This window comes from Panthera leo, chromosome B2 (genome assembly GCF_018350215.1).
Source record: "Panthera leo isolate Ple1 chromosome B2, P.leo_Ple1_pat1.1, whole genome shotgun sequence".
Lineage (NCBI taxonomy): Eukaryota > Metazoa > Chordata > Mammalia > Carnivora > Felidae > Panthera > Panthera leo.
In genome coordinates this window covers 41,288,352-41,310,149 of record NC_056683.1, presented here as the reverse complement: position 1 = coordinate 41,310,149, position 21,798 = coordinate 41,288,352, and the positions used below count along the sequence as shown (strand labels likewise).

At 42.2% G+C, this 21,798-nt stretch overlaps 2 protein-coding genes across 5 annotated transcripts in view; one reads left to right on the top strand and one right to left on the bottom strand.

Moving 5' to 3' along the window:
• The window catches only part of POLH (DNA polymerase eta), a 45,728-nt gene extending 31,285 nt beyond the window's left edge, over positions 1–14,443 (bottom strand). Inside the window, exons 1-5 of one of the 3 annotated variants that reach the window (XM_042938878.1) lie at positions 14,146–14,443; positions 9,209–9,328; positions 7,027–7,167; positions 6,660–6,794; positions 652–869 (exon numbers count right to left, since the gene is read on the bottom strand). In XM_042938878.1, coding sequence (XP_042794812.1) covers positions 652–869; positions 6,660–6,794; positions 7,027–7,167; positions 9,209–9,321 — 607 coding nt within the window. In that variant the 5' untranslated portion in view covers positions 9,322–9,328; positions 14,146–14,443. Of the gene's footprint in view, positions 1–651; positions 870–6,659; positions 6,795–7,026; positions 7,168–9,208; positions 9,329–14,145 lie in introns of those variants that run through there. The other 2 variants (XM_042938879.1, XM_042938880.1) reach the window with 2 other exon arrangements.
• A 135-nt stretch (positions 14,444–14,578) lies between these two features.
• The window catches only part of XPO5 (exportin 5), a 48,485-nt gene continuing 41,265 nt past the window's right edge, over positions 14,579–21,798 (top strand). For both annotated transcript variants that reach the window (XM_042938877.1, XM_042938876.1), the window contains exons 1-5: positions 14,579–14,831; positions 16,676–16,797; positions 17,704–17,776; positions 19,466–19,603; positions 19,748–19,930. In XM_042938877.1, the coding sequence (XP_042794811.1) occupies positions 14,727–14,831; positions 16,676–16,797; positions 17,704–17,776; positions 19,466–19,603; positions 19,748–19,930 (621 nt within the window). In that variant the 5' untranslated portion in view covers positions 14,579–14,726. The remainder of the gene's footprint in view (positions 14,832–16,675; positions 16,798–17,703; positions 17,777–19,465; positions 19,604–19,747; positions 19,931–21,798) is intronic.

Sequence of the window (21,798 nt, the reverse complement as noted above, 5' to 3'; positions counted from 1 at the left end):
CCAGCCAATCGGCTGAGGCCACAGCCATTACCTCACCAACTGCCCCTAGACCCCTATAAAACCTTTGTGCTTTTGAAACTCGCTCTCTCTCCCTGGTATCTCACCGCTGCGTCGGTGCAGGTAGGGGATTGAGCTCGAGCTAGCTCGAATAAAGGTTCTTTTGCTTTTGCATCGGACTCGGCTCCCTGGTGGTCTTTGGGGATCACGAATTCTGGGCATAACAAAAGTAAGGAAAATAAAATGAGACCCTGAAGAGTCCACTGATATTTTTCACTCTAAATTGATCAGAAATTCTGAGTGACTCAACTCCCCATCCTTGAGGTCCCCCTTAAAAAACTTAGATGATGAAGAAACCAAGTTACAACACTATAAGTTAACCTACAAATGACAGAAGGGCTCAGTCTACTGATAACTCTAACCTGCTCTAGTGATATCTAAAGAGAAACTTGATTTCATACAGATTTCACAGCTTCTCAACATCCATATACCTGAAAAGATAAAAGAATTTGTATATCCTTCCTTGTCAGTCCTTGTGATTCATTCAGGTTGTAGTGTAAGTTTCCTTTCAATCAATCCAAGAAGGATCAGCGTGACCAAGCAAAGCAGGTTCCAAAGGCAGGAAGCAGAAGCAATACGATGCTATGGAAGTACCTTTCTGATCAGTCCCTTCTGCTGTTGTAGGGCCTTGGGGCAACCCTTCAATGTAGGTGGTTGGCAACAAGTCGGCCGAGATAGGTTGACCTTGTAGCTTTTGTAGTCTCTCATGTACAGCACTGGTCAGGTCTATATAAGCCTCATCGATGCTGCCACGTTCAATCACAGAAAAATGAGACATTACCCCCATCACTTCCACACTGGCTTCCCGGTACCTAAAAAGTATAAGGATTTTTATATATGTAGGCAATAAATGAACACAACAATTGAGATAGTCAGCCCCATCCCCTCCATCTCATAATGGAATCATCATATACATAACCAATGTAAGATCTCCTTTTTTTTTTTTTTAATTTTTTTTAACGTTTTATTTATTTTTGAGACAGAGAGAGACAGAGCATGAACAGGGGAGGGGCAGAGAGAGAGGGAGACACAGAATCGGAAGTAGGCTTCAGACTCCGAGCCATCAGCCCAGAGCCCGATGCGGGGCTTGAACTCTCGGACCGCGAGATCGTGACCCGAGCTGAAGTCAGAGGCTTAACCGACTGAGCCACCCAGGCGCCCCTCCTTTTTTTTTTTTAATGTTTATTTATTTATCTTCATTTTTGAGACAGAGAGAGACAGAGCATGAGCAGGGGAGAGACAGAGAGAGAGGGAGACACAGAATCGGAAGCACGCTCCAGGCTCCGGAGCTGTCAGCACAGAGCCTGACGCGGGGCTCAAACTTGTCAACTTCGAGATCATGACCCAAGGCAAAGTTGGACGCTCAACCGACTGAGCCACCCAGGTGCCCCTGTAAGATCTCCTTAAAGAGAGGAATGGCTTGGCAGATGAAGTGGTCAATGCGCAGGCAGATGGTCAGTAACAGAAGCAAGGAAAAAGAAGCAGCACAGAGGCAAACATTTTTAGTGTGACTCTAGCACTATGAAGGTGGAAAGTGTCCAGACCATGAATGTGTTTATGTGACAAGGATCTCTCCAAAGATGAAAGAAATGCTTCAAACTTGTTTAACTACATTTTACTAAGATCACTTACTCTTTCTGTTATTTTCATATAACTACCATGTAGTATTCTGCTTCAACTTTTGTCTTCAAATATGAGATTTACAGGAAACACTGCCCTGATCCCTGAACCCAAGTATTTCATCTTCCTCAAGATAGCATTTCTCAATATACATATGTGTGTATACATATATATATGTATATATGTATATATATATGTATACACACATACACACATATATATGTATATGTATATATATATATGTATACACACATACATATATATATGTATATATATATGTATACACACACATATATATTTGTATACACACATATATACACACATACATGTTAATATGTTTTTTGAGAGGGAGAGAGAAAGAGAGAGGGGTCATAAGTGAGGGGCAAAGAGAGAGAAAATCCTTTAAGGAGCAGAGGGGGGGGAGGGAGGGAGGAGGGGGAGGGAGGGAGGAGGGGGAGAGAGGGGGAGAGAGGGAGAGAGGGAGAGAGAGGGAGGTGAGGGGGAGAGAGAGAGGGAGGGAGGGGGAGAGAGGGAGGGAGGGGGAGAGAGGGAGGGAGGGGGAGAGGGAGGGAGGGGGAGAGAGAGAAGGAGAGAGGGGGAGAGAGAGAGGGAGGGAGGGGGGGGAGAGAGAGGGAGAGAGAGAGGAAGGGAAGGAGGTGGGAAAGAGAGAGAGGAAGGGAGAGAGAGGGAGGGAGAGAGAGGGAGGGAGGGAGAGGGAGGGAGAGGGAGGGAGAGAGAGGGAGGGAGAGGGAGAGAGAGGGAGAGAGAGAGAGGGAGAGAGAGGGAGAGAGAGAGAGGGAGAGAGAGGGAGAGAGAGGGAGAGAGAGAGAGAGAGAGGGAGAGAGGGAGGGAGGGAGAAAGAGGGAGAGAGGGAGGGAGGGAGAAAGAGGGAGGGAGGGAGAAAGAGGGAGGGAGGGAGAAAGAGGGAGAGAGAGGGAGAGAGAGAGAGAGAGAGAGAAAGTGGGGCTCACCCGAAGCAGGGCACGAGCTCATCTGATGTGGGACTCAAACTCACTAACTGTGAGATCATGACCTGAGACGAAATCAGATACTTAACGACTGAGCCACCCAGGTGCCCACACTATATATTTTCAAGTTTTATTTATTTTAAATAATCTCTACACCCAATGCAGGGCTCGAATTCACGACCCCAAGATCAAAAGTCTTCTGACTGAGCCAGCCAGGAGCCCCAGTGTTTCTCACTATAAATTAACAATGTGACATTGAAGACTTTAAGACACAGAACAGATGAACACAAGGGAAGGGAAGCAAAAATAATATAAAAACAGGGAGGGGGACAAAACATAAGAGACTCTTAAATATGGAGAACAAACACAGGGTTACTGGAGGGGGGATGGGCTAAATGGGTAAGCGGCATTAAGGAATCTACTCCTGAAATCACTGTTGCACTATATGCTAACTTGGATGTAAATTTAAAAAATTAAATTAAAAAAAATTTTTTTTAAAAAGTGACATATTAGATTTTATACCTAGTCAACAGTAAGTCTGACCAACATGTGAGCTGGTCCTTGCTACATATATACACACATACATATACGTGCACATGTGCGCGCGCGCGTGCGCGCGCGCACACACACACACACACACACACACACACACACACACACATCTAACCAACCAACCAAGTCCAATCACTTCTGGGTATACTAACATTCAAATTATCAAGCTGAAGATAAGTGCCTAGAATGTGGTGACAGCCTTCCCTAGCGGATACCCGTTTCACCATATACCTTCTATTTAAACCCTAACAAGCAGCTCTTCTGGCTGTAGATAGCTAGTTTCCTATGGCAACATGTATATATTTTCTTTGCTCTGAACCTGCTATGGAATTTAAAGTAAGTACTGTATTCCTATTGAATCTATCATAAAAATGAAATATTTGCACCATTTCACAAAGATATCTATAAAACACCCGTATAATTATTGCTGTAAAACATTCTCAAAAGAATTGGAGAAAAGACTTGGCTTTTTTTCTTTTAATCATTATTTGTGTTGGAAAGAGGACAGTCAGACCTCAAAGGAAAAAAAAGTACAAGCACGTGCAGGAGCATGAGGGCACGATACAGTCACACACAGAGTGAGAAGAGGATACTCTTGCGATAGTTGGTGTTCCTTCACAGCCTCTTGAGCAAATCACTCCAAACCATTTTAAGAATATTTGATAGGGGCGCCTGGGTGGCTCAGTCGGTTAAGCGTCCGACTTCAGCTCAGGTCATGATCGCACAGTTCGTGGGCTCGAGCCCCGCATCGGACTCCATGCTGACAGCTCAGAGCCTGGAGCCTGCTTCTGATTCTGTGTCTCCCTCTCTCTCTGCCCCTCCCCTGCTCATGCTGTCTCTCTCTGTCTCTCAAAAATAAATAAATGTTAAAAAAAAAAAAAAAAGAATATTTGATAAACTTCAATATGCATACATTTCTGCAAATCGTATTTTATAACCTGGTTTTGCAAGTTATCAAAACAGTAATTTTACATCTCTAGGTCTTAGTAACTCTTCATCTATAAACTCCTAAATTTGATAAAACTGGCTTTGCTCATCATTTGATGAAGACTTTAAGAGTAAGATAAATGATCCAGTTTAAAGTTGGTGGCATGTGGCCTTTCAAAATTACATTGTGATGTCAACCATTATTTCTGGAAAGTTACACTGTCTTTACCAGCATAAAATTCCCTTCAATGCAATGTAGTATATGTCCATTAGCTGACTTTAATTCTACTTTAGGGTTAAGGTATTAATCTTCAGTCAAATCTGTCTTCTTTTCTGGCAATAACTCCAGTGTGAAGTTGGTTACGGCACGTCACTTTTAGACTTAAAATTTATCTCTCTTTTTTTTTTAAAGTTTATTTTTGTTTATTTTGAGAGAGAGATAGAGAGCAAGTGGGGGAGGGGCAGAGAGAGGGAGACAGAATCCCAAGCAGGCTCTGCACTGTTAGTGCAGAGGCTGATGAAGGGCTCGAACTCATGAACCATGAGATCATGACCTGAGTCAAAATCATGAGTCTGATGCTTAACTGACTGAGCCACCCAGGTGCCCCTGGAATATCTCAACTCTTAAGTCAAACCATAATCCCTACACACCACACTACATGGCAGAATGTACTGTGAGAATGTGGATACTGAAATCCAAACCCCCCCCCCCGAATCCTTAGTCTACTTCCTAGCTGTGTGAACTTACACTATTTAACTTCTTTAAGCTTGCTTCTTCATGGAGGTGGGGGGGGGGGGGGGGGAGAATACTAGAACCTACCTTATAATAACGTGAAATTTTTAAGAGATGTTGCCTGTGGAGAGCTTAACACAGGCTGGCATGGGACATATGCTCAATACATATTCTCTATTAGGATTATTATAGTGGCTAGAGCTTGTACCTACCTCTAACTTGGTTATACCCGGACATACCTCTATTCTAAGGCTAAGACTCTAAAATCTGGGGAGCAACAGTGCACTTTAAACACAGAGAAGGTAGTCTCCTTTGAGACTGTTCAGTTCTGGCAAGTAATTCTATTTTTTTTAATAATTTTTTTAGTGTTTATTTATTTTTGAGAGAGAGAGAGCACACACACATGTGCAAGTAGGGGAGGGGCAGAGAGAGAGGGAGACAATAGAATCCGAAGCAGGCTGCAGGCTCTGAGCTGTCAGCACAGAGCCCAACGCAAGGCTCAAACCTGCAAACTGTGAGATCATGACCTCAGCCAAAGTCAGACGCTTAACTGAGCCATGCAGGCGCCCCTGGTTCTGGCAAATAATTCTAGATACTGCACTATAATGTCAGTTTAACTTAGCCTTCTCTGGAAAAACTTAGTTTCAGTCAATTTAATTACTTCAAACATTTCAGAATTTTGGCTTGAGAACATGGGAATTGGTATTAAGTTTTTCTTTTTTAAAGTTTATTTATTTTGAGAGAGAGGGAGGGAGGGAGAGGGAAAGATATGCAGTGAGGGAGGGGCAGAGAGAGAGAGAGGGAGAGAGGAGGAGAGGGGAAGAGAGGAGAGAGGACGGGGGGGAGGGGGAGAGGGGGGAGAGAGAGAGAGAGAGAGAGAGAGAGGGAGAGAGAGAGAGGGGGAGAGAGGGGGGAGAGGGGAGGGAGGGGGGGGGAGAGGGGGGAGAGGGGGGGAGAGGGGAGGGGGGGAGAGGGGAGGGGGGAGAGGGGAGAGGGGAGAGGGGAGAGGGGAGAGGGGAGAGGGGAGAGGGGAGAGGGGAGAGGGAGAGAGAATCCCAAGTAGGCTCTGTGCTATCAGCATGAAGCCTGATGCAGGGCTTGAACTCACAAACCGTGAGATCATGACCTGAGTCGAAGTTGGACACTTAACCGATAGAGCCACACAGGCACCTCTAAGTTTTAATTATAATACCAATTTTTTTTAATTTTTAATATAACTTATTGACAAATTGATTTCCAGACAACACCCAGTGTTCATGTCTTTTAAATTATCAGAATTGAATAATAAATATTCATTCTACTAAGGTTTACTGAAGGTCAAATTAGCTCATGTTATCTGTGTTCCAATTTGTTAACAAAAGGATAACTTAAGGTAGTGGTTAACTTTGTCTGTCTCATACTTTTCGTGGGTAATTGTTTATTTTTTTATTTTTTTTCAATATATGAAGTTTATTGTCAAATTGGTTTCCATACAACACCCAGTGCTCATCCCAAAAGGTGCCCTCCTCAATACCCATCACCCACCCTCCCCTCCCTCCCACCCCCCATAATACCAATTTTTAAATAATTAAGGAACTGAAAGGGTGTTAAGGGCACCAATTGTTACAGGTTGTAACGACTCTGAACTGTTCCTGAAACATGGTATCAAATCTATTTTCATTTCACAGAGAAAAGCTGGCTGTCGAAAGGGAACTTTTTCAGACATTATTTACACCAAACAAATTTGAAACCTCAGTTCCTCAGGGGCTCATATTATATTATTTCCAATTCTTCCATTCCCTTAAACAATCTTTTCTTCTTACTTGGTAAGGTCAGCTTTCCCACGAGACTCACGAACTTGTGCCAGTAGAAGATCTGGACATAACTTCTTAGCATCATTTGCCCACATGTTCCTAGCGACCCCAAATGCACGAGCTTCATAACTCACTGAAACTATTCTAAGGTTAGGAAAAAAAAAGAAAACAGAAAAGTGTTAAATGATCACAAGCAAAAATAACTAAAATTTAACATCAAGGCTATATAAACATAATAGTAGAAACTTTTTGGTCACAGATGCCACTATTACATCTCAAACACAGCAGCTGAGAAATCTCAAAACAGGACCTAGCATACTGCCATGTATTCTTATAGATTAAAATAGTCGATAGTTATAATAAGTATGATACATACCCACCACCCTTCCATGATTTGTACTGTACAACTGCACAAGGTTTATTCTTCAAATGAGGATTTTCCCGCTGTTCCACTTGAACAAAAAAACAGTCCATGTCCACTAGAGCAACTACCCGGTCCTGTCCAGTAGCCATTTTTCTGTAAGACGATATTTTATGATCAGAAAAGACATCTAATCCAAAGCACCATAGAAAGCTGTATTTCCGTACTTCTATTGTTGAGTTATCCTGAACATGAACAGTAACAAGAATGAAATAGCCATTTTCATATGATGCTGGTAAGAGAATAATAAATTGTTATAATTTTAGGAAGGCAGTATATATCAAAAGCTTTAAAAAATCCCCACCTCCCAAAGGAACTGAACACACAAAAAAGATATACATATAGTCAGTAAGCACATGAAAATGGGCTCAACATCATTAGTTACAGGGAAATGCAAATTAAAACTATAATGTACATTGGGGCACCTAAGTGGCTCGGTCAGTTGAGTGTCTGCGTTTGGCTCAGGTCATGATCTTGCAGTTTGTGGGTTTGAGCCCTGCATCGGGCTCACTGCTGTCAGCACAGAGCCCACTTCCAATCCTGTCTCCCCATCTCTCTGCCCCTTCCCTGCTTGTGCAGTCTTTAAAAACAATAAACATTAAAAAAAAAAAAACAAAAAACTATAATGTACATCAACAGAGGGATGAAGTCAATAGTTACTCTAGTTGATAACAAATCTAGAGTATAATTTCAGGGAAAAGAGAAACAGGAAATGACATATAACATGATAGCATTCATGTGAATTTTTTTAACTTTTTATTTTGAAATAATTTCAGACTTAAAGTTGCAAAAATGGTAGGATTCTCTGAAATCCAGCTTCCTCTGTTAACATTTTATAAAGCACAATTATCAAAACTAAAAAATGAATGAACATTGGTATAATGCTCAACTATACACTTTACTTGAATTTCACCAGTTATTACACTAATAATCTTCCCCCCCCCCCCCCCCCCCCCCCCCCCCAGGATCCAATGTTAGTCATCATGTCTCCTTGGTCTTCTCCAATCTGTGACATTTCCTCAATCTTCCCTTATTTTTCATGACACTTTTGAAGAGAACTAGTCAGCTACTTCAAGAATGCCTCTCAATTTAGGTTTGTCTAATGCTTTCTCTTGATTAGATTAAGGTTATACGTTTTTGGTATTTCTTTTTCTTTTTTTTTTTTAAAGTTTACTTATTTTGAGAGAAAGAGAGAGACAGAGAGAGAGAACTGACACAATGCAAGTTGGGAAGGGGCAGAGAGAGAGGGAGAGAAAATCCCAAGCAGGCTCCTCACAGTCAGTGCAGAGCCCGATGCGGGGGCTCAAACCCACTAACCCTGAGATCATGACCCAGGCTGAAATCAAGAGACAAATGCTTAACCGACTGAGCCACCCAGACGCCTCAAGGCTATATATTTTTGGCAAGAATATTATGGAAGTGAAGTGTTCTTCTCAGTGTATCATACGGAGAGATACATGATAACAAGTCTTATTACTGGTGAAGTTAACCATGGTCGTTTAGTTGTGATAGTATTTGTCAGGTTTCTTGTTGTAAAGTTACTATTTTTCCTTTTGTAACTATTATCTTAGGGGGAAATCTTTGAGACAATGCAAATATCCTGGTTCTCCTAAAACTTTCAACCACTAAGCACCTATCACTGGATCTTGCCTGTAACACTTACTTGATAACGGTCTGATGGTGATTTTCTATCCATTTATGTAAACTTTTGAAGATAAAAGAAAACAATACTACATACTATTCACAGATAGACATACATAAAGGTATGGATGGTAGACTGGAAGAACAAACCTTATGTACTTGACAGTGGATACAGACTAATGTTATCATTTAACATTGTTAGAAATCTGGAAGAAATACAAACTGAAGTAGTGACTCCCAAACTTTGCTGCAGATTAGCCAGGGACATTTTTTTTAAGCTCTATGCCCAACATGGGGTTTGAACTCATGACACCAAGATCAAGAGTCCTCTACTGACTGAGCCAACCAGGGTCCCCCAACTTAGGAATATTTAAATAATACTGATATCTGGCTTCTCTCACCCGACATCCTAATTTAATTGGTATGGGTGTGTTTTGTGCTAGCTCAGCTATCAGCTGAGAAATGCTATCAGCTAGAAATGGCTAGGGTCACTCACCTGGGCTCCAGTGACCTTCCCACAGACATCTCCTCTTTCCAAAAGAAAAAATACAACTGACCAACCCTTGTGATTCTTATTGTGATTGCAAGATGCCCTTCAGCAATAACCATCAGCAAACTGAAAAAAATAAAGGTTTAGTACTTACAGGACTGAAAAGTACATAGCATACCTGGGGCCACACAATGACACCATAGGTAGATAAAAAGAGAATACCTTATGTAATCAAGCTGGCTAAAAGTGAATTATCATAAAGAGTTTTTTAAAAATAAGTTTTAATATCAAGGGGTGCCTGGGTGGCTCAGTCTCTTAAGCATCCAACTCTAGATCTTCTAAATTCAAGCCCTGCCTTGGGCTCTGAGATGACCACACAGAGCCTGCTTAGGATTCTCTCTCTCCCTCTGCCCCCCCCCTCCCTCACGCTGTCTGTCTGTATGTGTATCTCTCTCTCCCCGTCTCTCTCAAAATAAATAAACTTTTTTAAAAAAGCTTTAATGGGGCGCCTGGGTGGCTCAGTCGGTTGGGTGACCACATTCAGCTCAGGTCATGATCTCACTATTCTTGGGTTCGGGCCTCACGTTGGGCTCTGTGCTGACAGCTCAGAGCTTTAAGCCTGTTTCAGATTCTGTGTCTCCCTCTCTCTGTCTCTCTGCCCTACCCCCACTTGCTCGCTCTCGCTCTCAAAAACAAACATTAAAAAAAAAAAAAAAAAAAAAGAATTCCATAGGACTGAATGAACTGATGAGGAGGATTATAATTCTTATGACTTTTCATTAGAAACACTGTTGGTTCTTTAATGTTGTTTCTTCCAGATTTAAGGAAACCTCTTCTCTTAACCTATCTCCAACTTACAGCAATTTGGTAAAATATACTTTTGAGAACAAACTTTTTCTCCTTACCTGATCCCTCCAGAATTAGAAAACTCTCAGTGAATATTCTTATTTTTATGGCAATGTAATTATCTGTATAAGTTCAATAAGGATCTTTCTCCTTCTAACAGGACACGATTGGAAACATTGGTTATACTACCAAACTTTGACTAGAATGATGTATTTAAGACATACATATGTAGATATAATAGTTAAGAAACTAAGGTTAACTTTGTGGAATCAATAAAGCCCCATGGAAAAATCAGTCTGGCGCCCTGCTTACCAAGTTCCCAACAGCCTTACCAGGTGAGTAAGGAAGGTCTCTTCCTGGCAGGCCTAGGAACCTCAGGGTATTTTAGGAACCTCAAGAAGAGAGGAATTCACCCAAATCTATACATATTGCAGGCAAAGCCTAATGGCAAGTTTCTTGATTGGCTTCATAGTCTCAAAAGGCTTTTAAAAGTTCAATCTGAGATTCCTTATGAAAAGTTCCAGGAAAGCAGATTTAAATGTCTATATGGTCAATCACTATTCTTGCTGTACTTAGGTTAATAACCAGGCCTACTTTAATGAGACTATACTTTTTTTTTTTAATTAGCCTTATTTTGATTATCTCTGAAAGAAATGGGGGTGATTGTGAGAGAATGACTGTTTCAGTATTATAACTTTGTGGATATCACAAAGTTAATGGTCTTTGAGGTTTTATTTTTCCACCTCTAAACTGGACTGGATCCTGAATTCTTCTAGTTTCCTCCAATATTTGGCTATAACTCTCTAAACTAACATTTCCAAATGTTCTCCCACCCTTCTGACTTGGAAACACTGAGAACTAAAACTGCCCTTTCCCAAAGTCATGCAAGCTAACGTGGAACAACTTGACATAAACTTCAAAGAAATCACACAACAGCTCATGCATAGACAATTTTGGTGCCAGTTGCTGCGTGGGTCACTCAGAAAAGATCACCAGAGACATTCAAACTGCAAACCAGGAAAATCTAACAGATTGCCACTGTCTGCCCTCACTCCATCTGAAGATGCTTTGAGTCTGACATCTAGAAATCTTCTTAACTGACTGCCTTCAGAACTCACAAACTGGGATTATAATCTTAATCTGTCAGTCTGGAATTTCCTGGTCAGCACTATCTGCCTGATAGACCTCTGCCTTCCCCAAAGGAAGGTGATCTTGCTTGAAACAATCTACTCTCTGACAGTAACTTCCTTCTCATGCCCCCTTCTGCCTTGCCTTTCACTTTGTACAACTCTTAGGAGCTCCTTTTTATTTGTTAGAGGAGATGCTGCCCAATTCATAACCATGAATAAAGCCAGTGTAGATCTTTAAATTTACTCAGTTTTTTTTTTTTTTTTTTTTAACAGGCCTAACTTGAGGAACCCACCTGCACAACCACTTCCTGAAATAAGACACAACACTTTAATTAAATTGAGTTATTCTCAGGACCAAGAGATTGGTTCCACTGAATATGAAACAATCTACCAACACAGGACAGGCTCAAACCTACTTATACCATGGGGCACCTGGATGGCTCAGTCAGTTTAGTACCCAACTCTTGATTTTGGCTCAGGTCATGATTTCAGGGGTCATGAGATGGAGACCCACATCAGGCTATGCTGACAGCTCAGAGCTGCTTGGGATTCATTCTCTCTCTCTCTCTCTCTCTTTCTCTCTCTCTCACCCTCTCTCTGCCCCTCCCCTATTCATTCTCTGTCTGTCTCTCTCTGTCCCTCCCTCTCAAAATAAACTTAAAAAAAAAAAAAAGCAGACTACTTATTACCCAACTCCGTGAACAGATTTCCAGGGCTAGCCTTCAAAGATCACTGACCCATTTTCATGGCTGGACTCTTTCAAGTTTGGGACAATGGCTACAGACTGGATTTCAAACTATTGCCTGTATAATTATTTAACCCTGACTTTTAACATACCAACTATCAGGGCAGTTAACGTCCTCATCATTGACTCTGGCATCACAGGGTAGATTGTCATGTAAACCCTGACAGTGGCTCCCGCCACCCCTTTCTCATAATGCAGGTGGCTGATTTAAGCCGGGATTGCTGAGGCATCCACTTACTTTAAAGATGACTATCTTGAATAAACACATAGGCAGCCAAATGACTAGATAAAGTGTCAGGCCACGTTCCCTAACTGAGACTCCTTTGTTTTAGAGTTCTTGGTTGATTTCAATAACTGGCCATTTTGGAACACTTGGTTTTTTGTTTTCCCTTTTCTCTCTTCTGGTACTTTAAATTCCCGCTCTTATTTTTTAAATTCACCCGTGAAACCCTTGATCCCCACCCTCAAGCAGAACTCCAGGCCTGTCCTAGCTTGCTCCCTCTCTACCTGTAACCTTGCTGTGTGCTCACTGGTGTCTTGTGAGCTTCAGGGCTTATAAGGAATAAATTGTTTTTCTTTCAAAAAGTTTCCTGAGGGTCACTGCTAAAGGGTGTCCTGCAATCATATTAAGAACCATAAGAACATTGGTTTCGAAACGGGACAGGTCTGTGGGAAGCTCACAGGAGCCCAGGTGAGTGTCCTGAAGCATTTCTAACCACAGCATTACCACCAATAGGCTGAGATAGCACAAAACACGCATATACCAATTACATTAGGATGTCTGGTATTAGAAGCCAAATATCAATGTTACTTAGATATCATTTTATTTAAACTTATTATTTTAAAACATTACTATTAGGCTGAGATGGCACAAAATGGGGTGTGACTTGAGCACTGTGATTTTTAAAAGCTCTCCAGGCAGTTCTTTTTTTTTTTTTTTTTAATGTTTATTTATTTTTGAGACAGAGAGAGACAGAGCATGCATGGGGGAGGGGCAGAGAGAGAGGGAGACACAGAAGCGGAAGCAGGCTCCAGGCTCTGAGCCATCAGCCCAGAGCCCGACTCGGGGCTCCAACTCACGAATCGTGAGATCGTGACCTGAGCTGAAGTCGGACCCTCAACCGACTGAGCCACCCAGGCGCCCCTCTCCAGGCAGTTCTAATATGTAGCAGAAATTGGAAACAACTGACCTAAATAAGATACTTATGGAAACACCAGTAACTCATGATTTAAATATGAAAGAAAAGGTTATACAGTTGAGTAAACACTCAACTGTTTTCTAAAAAAAAAAAAATCAAAAATTAACATTGACGTTGACAAGTGGCATGGAACTAACAATGACAGAAGATTAGTGGAAAGAAACATGAATTAAAAAGTCTGAGTAGTCAAGGCATTAATTCTTTATAAAAATTCCTTATAAATTCCACTCACTGAAACTTGGCATAAAGTGTTAAGTTTAAACACTTAAAAGTTAAAACCATAATATGTCAGAAATTACCTTACCTTGAGGCGACTTTTGCGTAGTGCTGGAACAGATAATGCCAGAATAAAAATAGTAAACACATTTTAACACACACACACACACACACACACACACACACAATCACCAGGGAAGTACCATGCTAGATACAAATAAAAATAGAGTAAGAATAGGAAGCAGTGATTTAAGTCCAGCAAACATTTTACTGCGAAAAAAACACAAAACCCAATATGCAAACTTTAACCGCTGCTGAAGTTTTCAGTTTATGCATTAGGCTGGAGAAAGCAAGAACTTTTCAAAGATGGGAAATGAAAACACACTCGCTGCCAAAAACTCCCCTTTCCGAATAAGGATCCCACTATTCTGAAGTCTTATATGTAGCACTTTAAAAGATCCAAACTGCAAAAGCCTTCAATAATTGCAATTACTGATCTTCAAGGGTCTCGATTTAATCAGGATCTTTAAGTTTGGTGCCGATCAGGCGATAACACATCTAAGGAAGATGAACACAAGTGAAGAAGGAGATTGAAGACATAGCGAAGATACTATTATTCCACCAAAAAAAAAAAAAAAAAATCCTCTTAGAAGACCATACCAGGGCCTTTACATCTCAGTGAGTATGCATTTCTGTTTCACGGAGTCTCGGTCCAACGTCCTCACCAGCTACTACTATAGCATAAAATTAACAGCCAAAGCATGAAATGTCTGAAAACGGCGATACCGAACGGTTCTCAATTCTTACCAATGTGGCAAGCACCTGGAAGAACTGCCGATCACGGACGCCGAAGATGCCGGGCTCGCCGTCCACTGGAAGGAAGATGAAGGAGTCCTGAATACCCCCTCTCCGGAAGCGGACCAGTCGGTTTCGAGAGATTTATTGCCGGTGATGACGGAGAAACGGACCACGGGTCACAGACGACCCTGCCCAGGAGAGTAGCCACCGCACTGCCGGGCGGACCTAGCCAGGATTTGAGCGCTCAGCAGCCAGACCTTGAAAAGCAGATCAGACAGCGCGCGCGCAACTAAACAGCCGTTGACGCGTCTGCGCACTGTACCCCTTCCGTCCCCCGCTCCGCCCACCGAGGAGCTACAGTCACACGGGAGCCGCCACTTCCGCGGGCGCGTGCGCAGTGGCGGGTCGGGCGCGTGCGCAGCCCCCACTCCTTCCAGGCTGGAGCTTCTGCAGCTCACGCTCCTCCTCCCGCTCCCCACCCCCCAGCTCGCCGCGGCCCGGTACCAGCGTGTGGTCCCGTGAAGGGAGCCGTCGGTGCCTCGTGCTCCCGGGACGGCCGTGGTGCGCGCTTGCGGCGCGTAGCACTAGCCATGGCGATGGATCAAGTGAACGCGCTTTGCGAGCAGCTGGTGAAAGCGGTGACGGTCATGATGGACCCCAGCTCCACCCAGCGCTACCGCCTGGAAGCCCTCAAGGTAGACAGGGTCTGGCGCCCGGGCCTGCCCCAAGTCCCTGCCCCAGCTCCAGCGGTCCCCGCGCGGCCCCAAACCCTGCTCGTTCCCCGCCCACGCGGCCCCTGGACCTCCCATCACAACCGCGGGGGGCCTTTGCCTTCCCCCTCCCCGCCCTCCGCGCCTCTTCTCTTGGCTTTCTCTGCTAGCCTCGCCTGCCCTTCTCTCGGGACCCTCCGGTTCCTTGCTGATTCTCATCTCACCACCACTTTCCACTGCCCTCTCCTCTCCTTTCCCTACTTCTCTTCACTCCTGCCCGCACCAAAGCCGGATGCTTCTATTTTATTATTGCCCTAAACTCCACACACCGTAGCCTTCCCGTGGAGCACGTGCCCGTCTCGTCCCCAACACCAGCTACATTCTTTACGGTCTCCTCTGCATTAAACATTTCCTTGCACCCTCCTGACCCATCCTAGCTGAGCTTCAGTCCCTCTAGGGCCACTTTACTTGCATTCGTACTCCTCTTACTAATCCTCTTCTGTGTCTTGGGGATTTCTGGGCTAATTCTCACACACCTTCCACCCATGTTTTTTCAGTGTGTTCTATTCTCGGGTAATTTTGCGCAAAGATGAACTTCTACCACTTACTTTGCATTTTTAACAAGGGCGCTTTGGTTTCCTGAAAGTAGTTTTTCTTGAATCCGGATGCTCAGGTCCTGGGACTTATTCCTGTGTTGCAGTTCAGGAATGCTAATATAAATTGGGATGCTAATAAATTGCAGACTTATTCGCGCATCACACCATGTTATATGGGATGTGAGAAAACACTTGTGCCGTGTGTATATTTTTTTCTTAAGTTTTTATTAATTTCAGTTAAGTGCTGTGTATATTTTAAATGATGTGACTTTATAGAGTGAACATCACTTGAGAAAAACCTTACTTTTTAAAAAACATATAGATGTATGCCACAGGATTTAGAATCAAACAATTGAGTTCTATTTATTTGCTATGAAATATCAAAAATAGACACAAAAGTAAAGGGAATAATACTGCAATGATCTTGTATATACCTCTCACCTAAATTCAAGAGTTGTAAAGAGTTTGTCGCATTGCTTTATTCCTTCCCCCAAAGTTTTTATTAATCTTTAAAAAAAATTTAAATGTTTTTAATGTTTATTTTTGAGAGAGAGAGAGTGCGTGTGCGCGAGCGGGGGAGGGGTAGAGAGAGAGGGAGACACTGAATCCGAAGCAGGCTCCAGGCTCTGAGCTGTCAGCACAGAGCCCCATGCAGGGCTTGAACTCACCAGCTGTGAGATCATGACCTGAGCAGAAGTTCCCGCATCCGGCTCTGTGCCGACAACGGTAAACCTGTTCCCTAACAGGTTCTCTCTCTCTCTCTCTCTCTCTCTCTCTCTCTCTCTTTCTCTCTCTCTCTCTCTCTCTCTCTCTTTCTCTCTCTCTCTCTCTCTCTCTCTCTTTCTCTTTCTCTCTCTCTCTCCCCCACCCCACCCCCTCCCCTTCTCCACCCCTGTGGGTGTTTTCGGTCTCTCAAAATAAATAAGCATAAAAAAGAGAAACTTTATTTTAAAAAAAAAATTTTTTAAGTTTGAGAGAGAGAGAGTGCATGAGCAGAGGAGGGGAAGAGAGAAAGGGAGAAACAGAATCCCAAGCAGGCTCCGAGCTGTCAGCACAGAACCCAGTGCGGGGCTTGAACTCGGGAACTGTGAGATCATGACCCGAGCTGAAATTAAGAGTTGGATGCTTAACCAACTGAGCCACCCCAGCACCCTTAAAATTTAAGATGAAATTTTTTTTTTAATCCCACTTTCTCTTGGCTCCTAAGGGAAATACTAACTTTTTTTGTTTCAGTTCTGTGAAGAGTTTAAAGAAAAGTGCCCTATCTGTGTCCCCTGTGGCTTGAGGTTGGCTGAGAAAACACAGATTGCCATCGTCAGACATTTTGGCCTTCAGATCCTGGAACACGTTGTCAAGTAAGGAGCTTTTAGAGGGTACCACCAAACTCTTGAGAGAACATATCTTTATTTCTTATGGTAACTCATAGAGCTAGTCTTTAGGTGATAGAAAAGAACAATCACCATGAAGAAAGGAATGTTCTCCAAGAGATTATCACAGCCTCATGAGAGCTCTCATTCAGGACTTAACTTTCCTCTTCCTCAGTTCTTTCATCCACGTAAAATACATGGTACATACTAAGCATTCTACAAATGTTAACTGGTTCTGCCAGCATTTATTGAGCTCCTGTTGTGTTCCAACAGACTTCAAGGTCTTTTTTGGAAAAATACAGTGTATAAGTATAATTACATCTCTGATTAGGCATTGTGCTTTTAATTTTTTTTTTAAGTTTGAGTGTGTTCCTTCTCTGAATGGCAAATCCAAAGGAGGATTTATATCACAAAAACTGAAAACCCTTCCTAACTTGAGTTTCCTATCCCCACCGCGTCTATCATAAGAATCACCTTTCAAGACTTTGCCACAGTTTTTGTGGGATTGTACTATTACTTCATAAGCCAGCACCAAAAAAAAAAGGAGTTAGTGGTATCAACATTGTATTTTCTGAAAAGCAACTACATTTGTTGCAATTGTCCCAAGTGTATATTTGCTTTTGGCCTGTCAGTAAAATCAAGCCCCCCCCCCCCACCCAAATCTGTGCACAAACCTTGTGTGAATTTCAATTAGTGAACCACTGCCTATTTCCCAAGGCATTTTTCTGTTAGCATTTTGGTCGGATATGGACTGTTATTGTCCATTCTTTGAAGGGTACAAAATCAAAAGTATAGTTTCTTAGTGAAATTGCCAGCATAATATAACACAAAATCAGAGCTATTAGAGAAAACTTCTAATGTGATTCTCTTGACTTTATGCATTTTGGTGGCCAGGTTTCGGTGGAACAGCATGTCTCGATTGGAGAAGGTCTATCTGAAGAACAGTGTCATGGAGCTGATTGCAAATGTAAGGAATGAATGGTTGGTTGGAAGACTTGTGTTTCAAAGGTAGTTTAGACTAAGTGTAACTTCTTTAATGTAGCATTTATGTAAAAATTCACTAGTTCTACATAGGTCAAACAGCATGCTTGACAGGGCAGAACAGATTAAACATTTTCAACAAATGAACATGATTCTTAGTTCTAAATTAGATTGCACTTTGCTGTTTGTTTCCTTTCATTCCAAACTGGACTACCGTATGGTTCTGCCAATATGAAATATGCAGAATGAATTTGTGTCAGGAGTTAGAATATGATTTTAAACATGGTTAAAATCCATAGCTTTTTTTTTTTTTTTTTTTTAAACACACATGGCATGAAAAGTTGAATTCCCGTTATTTCATCTCCAAAATCAGTGCCTTTATTCCTGGGGTGCCTGGCTGGCTCAGTTGGTAGAGCATGTGACTCTTGATATTCGGGTTGTGAATTCGAGTCCCATGTTGGGTATAGAGGTTACTTTAAATTCTTAAAAAAAAAAAATTATCTTCAGGGCACCTGGGTGGCTTAGTTGGTTGAGTATCCAACTCTTGATTTTGGCGCAAGGCATAATCACAGGTTAGTGGGTGGGATGGAGCTCTGCATCAGGCTCTGCACTGAGCATGGAGCCTGCTTAAGGTTCTCTCTCCCTCTCTCTCCCTCCCTCCCCCCTACCCACCCTCTCCCCGTCTCTCCCTCCCTCCCCCCACCCACCCTCTCCCCCTGTCTCTCCCTCCCTTCTCCCCTTCCCACCCTCTCCCTCTCTCTCCCCCTTCTCCCCTTCCCACCCTCTCCTTCTCCCCCTCCACCCCTCTCCCACATCCACATGTGCTTGCTTTCCTCTCTAATAAAATATGAAAGTTTTTAAAATCGTTTCAGAATTATTAATCAACTTAGGATTTATATTTTGCTAGTTTGGGGGAAACTTGATAGGAATCCTAATTCATTAATTTTGATATCAAACTTTATTTTTGTATTTGGAGAGAGAGAAAAAGTGCACATAGGTGCATGCAGGGGAGGGGCAGAGGGAGAGAATCTTTTTTTTTTTTTTTTTTTAATGTTTATTTATTTTTGAGACAGAATGTGAGTGGGTTGGGGCAGAGAGAGAGGAAGACACAGAATCCGAAGCAGGCTCCAGGCTCCGAGCTGTCAGCACAGAGCCTGATGCGGGGCTCGAACTCACAAGCTGTGAGATCATGACCTGAGCCGAAGTCGGATGCTCAACCGACTGAGCCATGCAGGTGCCCCATTCCTGGGAATAGTTTTTCTGTGTCGTATAATGCTAGAACTATCAGTCACATGTTCAGTTGCTTCTCCTAATTCTCCCATTTTATCAGCTGCTTATTGTCCTCATTTTTGTACTCTTCATGTTGGCGCTCTTACAAAATGAAAGTCAATATGAGAGCCTTTTCACTTGGTAAAGGAGAACAATAATGTCTTCCTTGCTCTGTATGACAGTCATTTTTTTAGCTGATGCAACCCTCACTTAAGCTTTAAGTGGGGGAAATGATTCGTGAGAATGCAGGGCAGGTGACTCAGACCTGGAGAGCAGGTTTTATTCTGTTTAGTTTAAAAGGAAGCCTGCTGAAGTTCTGTATACTTTCACAGCCCAGGTGGTTGGTTTTTTTGTGTTTTTTAAATTCAGTCTTACAGATCTCTTACTATCTCTTTTTGTTTTTCAGGGAACACTGGACATTTTGGAAGAGGAGAACCATATTAAAGATGTTTTGTCTCGAATTGTAGTAGAAATGATCAAGCGGGAGTGGCCACAGCACTGGCCTGATATGCTAATAGAATTGGATACTCTTTCTAAACAAGGGGTATGAAATATAGCTGTATCAATTCAGTTGATTTTGGAGGGGCTCTTTTGGAGTTCATTTTGTCAACAGAAAAGAGTCTTTGGGCTCACCCATAGTGAAAATGATGTTTCTATTTAATTTAATTACTTTATTTCTTTGATCTAGGAAACACAGACAGAATTAGTGATGTTCATCCTTTTACGACTGGCAGAGGATGTAGTGACCTTTCAAACCCTACCCCCTCAAAGAAGAAGGGATATCCAACAAACGTTAACCCAGAACATGGAAAGAATATTTAGTTTTCTACTTAACACTCTTCAAGAAAATGTAAACAAGTACCGACAAGTGGTAAGAGATACCTCACCTCCCAAAAGTTCTATTTTCTTTTAAATGTTTATTTACTTTTAGAGAGAGAGAGAGAAAGGGTGTGAATGGGGAAGGGGCAGAGAGAGAGGGAGAGAGAGAATCCAAACAGGCTCCGTGCTGTCAGCACAGAGTCCTGACATAGGGCTTATTCTCAAAAACTATGAGATCATGACCTGAGCCAAAACCAAGAGTCAGACACTTAACCAACTGAGCCACCCAGGCACCCAAACTTCTTTTTTCTAATATGAGTGGGATTTTGTTTGTTTTTCTAAGTTAAAAGTTCATCGAAAGAAAACCATCAAAAGAGAAACAGATGACAGGAAAAACTGGAACTAATTTTCCAAGAAACTCAAGTCAATGAGTTTCCATATCTATTTTAAAAACAATAATAAAATTCTTAAATCAGTATAAAAATGATTAATTCTTAGCATTTAAAATATTTAAAGCCCGGATTTCTGGTAGGTCAGATGCCCTGTTTAGTTCTGGTCCCTTTTGCAGTGGAAACTGCTGGGTTTTATTCCTCTTGACTATATGATTTTCGGTACAGGTTTACCTCACTACCTGAAAGAAGAAGTTCCTTTGAAACCTGTTGAAAGCCCAAATGGCATAGTATGAAGAAATTACCATTAATTTATGTGGAAAATTTTTTGAGCATTCCCATGCCAAAAGAAAACACCTCTCGTTGGCTTTTCTGACATCTTAGGACACGTCTTGCTAACAGATGCACAAAATAATCACAGTAAAGCACAGATGCCCACAGACAGTCTAAAGCTGTAGCTGCTTGACTGAGATGCTGACTGCCATTCTTGGGGAAGGAACTTAGTGGTGCCTCTATAAGGGCTTGCTCTAACAAGGCTGAAAGTTATTCTCACTTTGTAAAAGCAAATAATCCTCTTCAGATTTCTTTCAGTTAGAGAAAACAGGTACTAATGCGGGTCATTAAAAACAAGGTGGCATAACACAAAATTTTGAAAAGTGGGAAATACCTGTGTTCTATTCTTCCTGATAAGGTATCTCTTCTGCAGAAAAGGGCAAGCCAAATACTATCTTTCCAACCATTGTCTTTTTTTAGTAGAGAGCTTTCAGAAGAATGTCATGTAAAAGTTAACGTAGTACAGTAGTTCTCAGCAAAGGATGGTTTTGCCCCCCACATTGTCACAAGTAGGGGTTGCTACTGGCATCTAGTGGGTAGAGGCCAAGAATACTGCTAAACATTTTATAATACACAGAATTGTCCCTCACAATAAAGACTTATCCTACACAAAATGCCAAAGTATTGTGGTAAAACCCTGATCTAGAATTCTTGTATGTGTTTATTTCACAAAATAGGATTAATTAAAATTATTTTTTACCCTGATTTCCTTCTTTTTTTTTTTTTTTTTTTTTTAAACATTTTATTTTTGAGAGAGAGAGACCAAGACAGAGTGTAAGCGGGGGAGGAGAGGCAGTGAGAGAGGGAGACACAGAATCCAAAGCAGGCTCTAGGCTCTGAGCTGTCAGCACAGAACCCCACTTGGGGCTTGAACCCACAGACTACAAGATTATGACCCGAGCCAAAGTTTGACACTTAACCAACTGAGCCACCCAGGCACCCCGCATTCTTTTGTTTTGTTTTGTTTTTTAAGTTTTATTTATTTATTTTGAGAGGGAGAATGCACACAGGGGAGGGGCAGAGAAAGAGAGAGAATCCAAGCAGGTTCTATGCTGTGAGCACAGAGCCCAGTGTAGGGCTCCATCCCACAACCCCAGGGATTGTATCCTGAGCTGAAACCAAAAGTTAGATGCTTAACCGCCTGAGCAACCCAGGTGCCCCTTCGTTGTATTTTTAGAGAAATGGTAGATACTAACAC